General features: G+C 43.6%; 1 protein-coding gene across 1 annotated transcript; it reads right to left on the bottom strand.

Moving 5' to 3' along the window:
* Nucleotides 1-1,788: 1,788 nt before the first annotated feature.
* LOC140680207 (uncharacterized) lies at nt 1,789-3,077 on the bottom strand. The gene has a single exon (XM_072916657.1). The coding sequence runs from the start codon at nt 2,906-2,908 to the stop codon at nt 2,108-2,110; it is 801 nt and encodes a 266-aa protein (XP_072772758.1). The 5' UTR covers nt 2,909-3,077; the 3' UTR covers nt 1,789-2,107.
* Nucleotides 3,078-5,322: the final 2,245 nt, after the last annotated feature.

The raw sequence follows: 5,322 nt of genomic DNA, 5'->3' as shown, positions 1-5,322 counted from the left end.
GCTGACGATGGATTCTGATGCGTCATCTATGTTGCTGCTTCTTGATCTTAGCGCTGCTTTCGATACCGTCGATCATAATATTTTATTAGAGCGTATCAAAACACGTATTGGTATGTCAGACTTAGCCTTGTCGTGGTTTAACTCTTATCTTACTGACAGGATGCAATGCGTCTCCCATAATAATGTGACCTCTGACTATGTTAAGGTAACGTGCGGAGTTCCTCAGGGTTCGGTTCTTGGCCCTGCACTCTTTAGTATTTACATGCTGCCGCTAGGCGACATCATACGCAAATACGGTGTTAGCTTTCATTGCTATGCTGATGACACCCAACTCTACATGCCCCTAAGGCTGACCAACACGCCGGATTGTAGTCAGCTGGAGGCGTGTCTTAATGAAATTAAACATTGGATGTCCGCTAACTTCTTGCAACTCAACGCCAAGAAAACGGAAATGCTGATTATCGGTCCTGCTAAACACCGACATTTATTTAATAATACCACCTTAACATTTGACAACCAAACAATTACACAAGGCGAATCAGTAAAGAATCTGGGTATTATCTTCGACCCAACTCTCTCCTTTGAGTCACACATTAAGAGTGTTACTAAAACAACTCTCTCCTTTGAATCACACATTAAGAGTGTTACTAAAACGGCCTTCTTTCATCTCCGTAATATCGCTAAAATTCGTTCTATTTTATCCACTAGCGACGCTGAGATCATTATTCATGCGTTCGTTACGTCTCGTCTCGACTACTGTAACGTATTATTTTCGGGTCTCCCTATGTCTAGCATTAAAAAATTACAGTTGGTACAAAATGCGGCTGCTAGACTTTTGACAAGAACAAGAAAGTTTGATCATATTACGCCTATACTGGCTCACCTGCACTGGCTTCCTGTGCACTTAAGAAGTGACTTTAAGGTTTTACTACTTACGTATAAAATATTACACGGTCTAGCTCCGTCCTATCTTGTCGATTGTATTGTACCATATGTCCCGGCAAGAAATCTGCGTTCAAAGAACTCCGGCTTATTAGTGATTCCCAGAGCCCAAAAAAAGTCTGCGGGCTATAGAGCGTTTTCTATTCGGGCTCCAGTACTATGGAATGCCCTCCCGGTAACAATTAGAGATGCTACCTCAGTAGAAGCATTTAAGTCCCATCTTAAAACTCATTTGTATACTCTAGCCTTTAAATAGCCCCCCTGTTGGACCAGTTGATCTGCCGTTTCTTTTCTTTTCTCCTCTGCTCCCCTTTTCCTTGAGGGGGGGGGGGGCACAGGTCCGGTGGCCATGGATGAAGTGCTGGCTGTCCAGAGTCGGGACCCGGGGTGGACCGCTCGCCTGTGCATCGGCTGGGAACATCTCTACGCTGCTGACCCGTCTCCGCTCGGGATGGTGTCCTGCTGGCCCCACTATGGACTGGACTCTTACTATTATGTTGGATCCACTATGGACTGGACTCTCACAATATTATGTCAGACCCACTCGACATCCATTGCTTTCGGTCTCCCCTAGAGGGGGGGGGTTACCCACATATGCGGTCCTCTCCAAGGTTTCTCATAGTCATTCACATCGACGTCCCACTGGGGTGAGTTTTTCCTTGCCCGTATGTGGGCTTTGTACCGAGGATGTCGTTGTGGCTTGTGCAGCCCTTTGAGACACTTGTGATTTAGGGCTATATAAATAAAGATTGATTGATTGATTGAGCTAAGGTAAGCATGCGTTTATACGATATTAAACTATCACTCCATGCTTGATGGAAAACCTCAAGCTTGGTCGCGCGCCATTTGCGTTCCAACTTTCTACATGATCATTTATGAGCTCTGGTTTCTTCTGTAAACCATGGGGTGCGCCTTTTAGGGGCCCTTTTTTGTTTTAGCGGTGCTATACTATCAATGGTTTTGCGCAGGGCATTGTCAAAGTTGTTAGTGAGGTTATCAATAGAGCCGACATAATTTGGGAATGGTGCCATTACCGAAGGCAGTAGGTCAGCAAGAGTCATCGTTGTGGCGGCATTAATGTTGCGGCTGCTATAGCAGTTATTATTATTATTAGTTTGTTGACAATGAGTCAGAACTTCGAATTTTATAAGGTGACGATCGGACATTACTTAGTATACGGGAGTACCATAACTTTGGAGGTGGTGACACCCCTGACCAGCACTAGATCTATCGTATTGCCGTTGCGATGCGTAGGTTCATTTATTATTTGTGTAAGACCACAGCTATCAATTATAGTCTGGAGCGCCACGCACTGAGGGTCCGATGGGGCATTCATATGGATATTAAAGTCCCCCATTATGATTATATTGTCTGCGTGCGTCACTAGATCAGCAACGAACTCTGAGAATTCATTAATAAAGTCCGAGTAGGGCCCTGGGGGGCGGTAGATAACAGCCATATCGAGAGGCAGCGGTGCGACAGACCTCATAGTAAGCACCTCAAACGATTTGTATTTATTATTTAGGTTAGGGGTAAGGTTAAAGTTTTCATTGTATATTAGTGCGACCCCCCCACCCCTTTTAAGGGGACGGGCAATATGCGCATTCGTATAGTTAGGAGGAGATGCCTCATTTAGCGCAAAAAAATTGTCTGGTTTGAGCCAGGTTTCGCTAAGACCAATGACGTTAAGATTGTTGTCTCTAATGACCTCATTAACTAATAATGTTTTTGGAGACAATGATCTTATGTTTAAAAAGCCCAAATTATAAGTATTGGGCTGTTTTGACAAGTTTTTGTTTAAATTATCCGTAGTAGAAATATTAATAATATTGCGTTTATTATACGTAGTGCACTTTAAATAGTTTCGACCATATCTAGGAATTGATACGACGGGAATTTTCAGATTGTTTGCTTGATGCTGCGATCGACTGAGCGCATCATGATTTGCCACCTCAGTAGAATGCATATCTACCCCACATTCACAACAGAAAACACATTATGTGAGTTGTGTGTTATTCTAAGAAAATTGCTATGCGTACAGGAATTATCCAGCCTGGTGCTGGCTAGTTCTAGCTTAACTGACTCCTCACCCGGACTAGCAGGCTCTGTAATTGCCTGTGACCGGGCTTGCTCAAGTGTAGTTAGTCAAATGTGACTTAAACAGTAGCCTATGTTCTTAGGAAGGATGATGGCGCCTTCCTGGTTAGGGTGAAGGCCGTCCCTCATCATCAAGCCTGGTTTGCCCCAGAAAGAGGGCCAATTATCAATAAACGTTAGTCCCTGTTATCTACAGAAGCTAGCCAGCCACTTGTTAAGCGAGACTAATCTGCTATATCTCTCATCATTGCCTCTCGCAGGCAGGGGGCCAGAGACAATTACTCGATGCCTGGACATCTTTCTAGCGAGATCACAAGTCCTGGCTATGTTTCTCTTTGTAATCTCTGACTGTCTCATTCTAGTGTCATTGGAGCCAACGTGTACAACTATATTCGCATAACTAGTGGTGCGATTAGCCTGTCGTACGTGTTTACTAGGCCTGTTGCGAGTTAGCTCCCTAAGATTAGCCTCAATGTCAGGTGCTCGGGCCCCAGGGATGCACTTAATTGTGGCTGGTTTGCTAAGCTTTATGTTTCGGGTGATGGAGTCCCCTATGACTAAGGTGTGGTGCCCGGTAGACTGGGGTGTAGGACTAGCTAAAGAGCTAAATCTATTATGCGTCTCAACCGGTACACCGTAGCTTGTAGGCCGCTTAGGACTGCTACAGGCTGGGCTAGTTAGCTCGCTACAGCTAACGCTAGCAGATGTGTCCGCAACATCTAAAGTTACGAGATTACTCTGCTCTAACTGGCGGACACGGCCCTCTAGCAGAGCCAGCCTCTCCGTGAGTAAGGTGCACGCAGCGCAGGAAGTCATACTCACGGTGTTTTCTGTCACCGAGTGAAGTTCCTGCTGTCTTCCGAGAAGTCCTGGTCACGGTGTGCAGGAGTAGATTCCTTCTGACCGGCGACGCCTTTCTCCACGCTAGCTTTGTTAGCTTAGCAGCTAGCTGCTAGCTAGCTGCGGGAGGGGTGGTGAGACAGAGATCGGGTGATTTGCAAGTTAAATAGTACTACTAAATATGTTGAGAAAGTAATAAAGAAAGCTGCAGAACAATTTAAAAGCACACAAATAGAACGATACTTAGCTTTTTCGAAACAGCGAGCAGTCAGCGAGCAGTCACGCACGGTGAACCCAATTGGGATTTCTGTCTATGAGCTCACTCAAGTCCTCAACTGATCCATCATCTGCATTTGGAAGTCTTTGATCCAGATTTTTTCCGATATTAACAAAGTAATCAATAAAACGTTCAACTATTTGGTTCATGTTGTCATTTTTTGTATTTCCATGTAGAAAGTACTGGGGGTAATCTTTCTTAGCAGCATTTTTAATGATGCTATTTAGGATGCCCCATGTTGCTCTCATGTTGTTTCTGTTCTTCTTTAATAATTGTCTGTAGTATTCCTTCTTACATGTTCCTAGTATACCAATTAGCTTGTTTTTATATTTCTTATACTTATTTTCTACCTCTATAGATGTCTGTGTTATTAATATTCCATATAATGTCTTTTTTTTGTGACAAGCATTTTTCAGTCCTTTTGTCATCCATGGTTGGTTGTTTTTCTTTTGCTTCTTACTAACTTCTTTCCATGGACAACATAAACATTGATATTATACATGTGGGCCAATATATATATATATATATATATATATATATATATATATATATTTGATGTGGCAAGCTACTTTTGCAGTGTATAGCTTAGCTCCATTTAATTGAGAGTAACTTGTAGCTTAGCTTACTACATTGTCCAGGTAGCTTGGCCATCACTGTCTATTTGGCCTAGCTCACATGTCAATAGTTTGAATACTGCAAACTTCAATACAGTAACACCTCATTTGTTCTGCAGACGTCCAGCGGGTGTCAGCGGGGAGTCATGAAGAGGAGTGGCACACCAGTGTGGGACAGAAGGAGCTACAGGCCCCCTCCCACATTAAAGAGGAGCAGCTTCATGATGAAGATGAAGCTCAGTCCTTACAGCTTCATCACAGTCAAAGTGAGGAGAACAGAGGGGCGGAGCTTGTAAGTCAACACATCACAGAAGCTGATGGAGAGCATTGTGAAGATATCAAGTCAGAACCAGACAGCATCTTTGCTCCACTGTCAGACATGGACCACATGATGTCACACTCTTCTGATCACAGTGACCACATCCAAAAACCTTTGGAGAGTAAAAATGACTCTAAAGGTGATACGAGACATCACACTAACAACAAACACTTTGACTGCTCTGAATGTGGGAAATCATTTAGAAGGAAGTGTAATTTTACAGAACACATGAG

This window comes from Nerophis lumbriciformis, linkage group LG28, assembly GCF_033978685.3.
Source record: "Nerophis lumbriciformis linkage group LG28, RoL_Nlum_v2.1, whole genome shotgun sequence".
NCBI lineage: Eukaryota > Metazoa > Chordata > Actinopteri > Syngnathiformes > Syngnathidae > Nerophis > Nerophis lumbriciformis.
The sequence above is the reverse complement of the archived record's forward strand: the minus strand, read 5'-3'. Positions and strand labels throughout refer to the sequence as shown.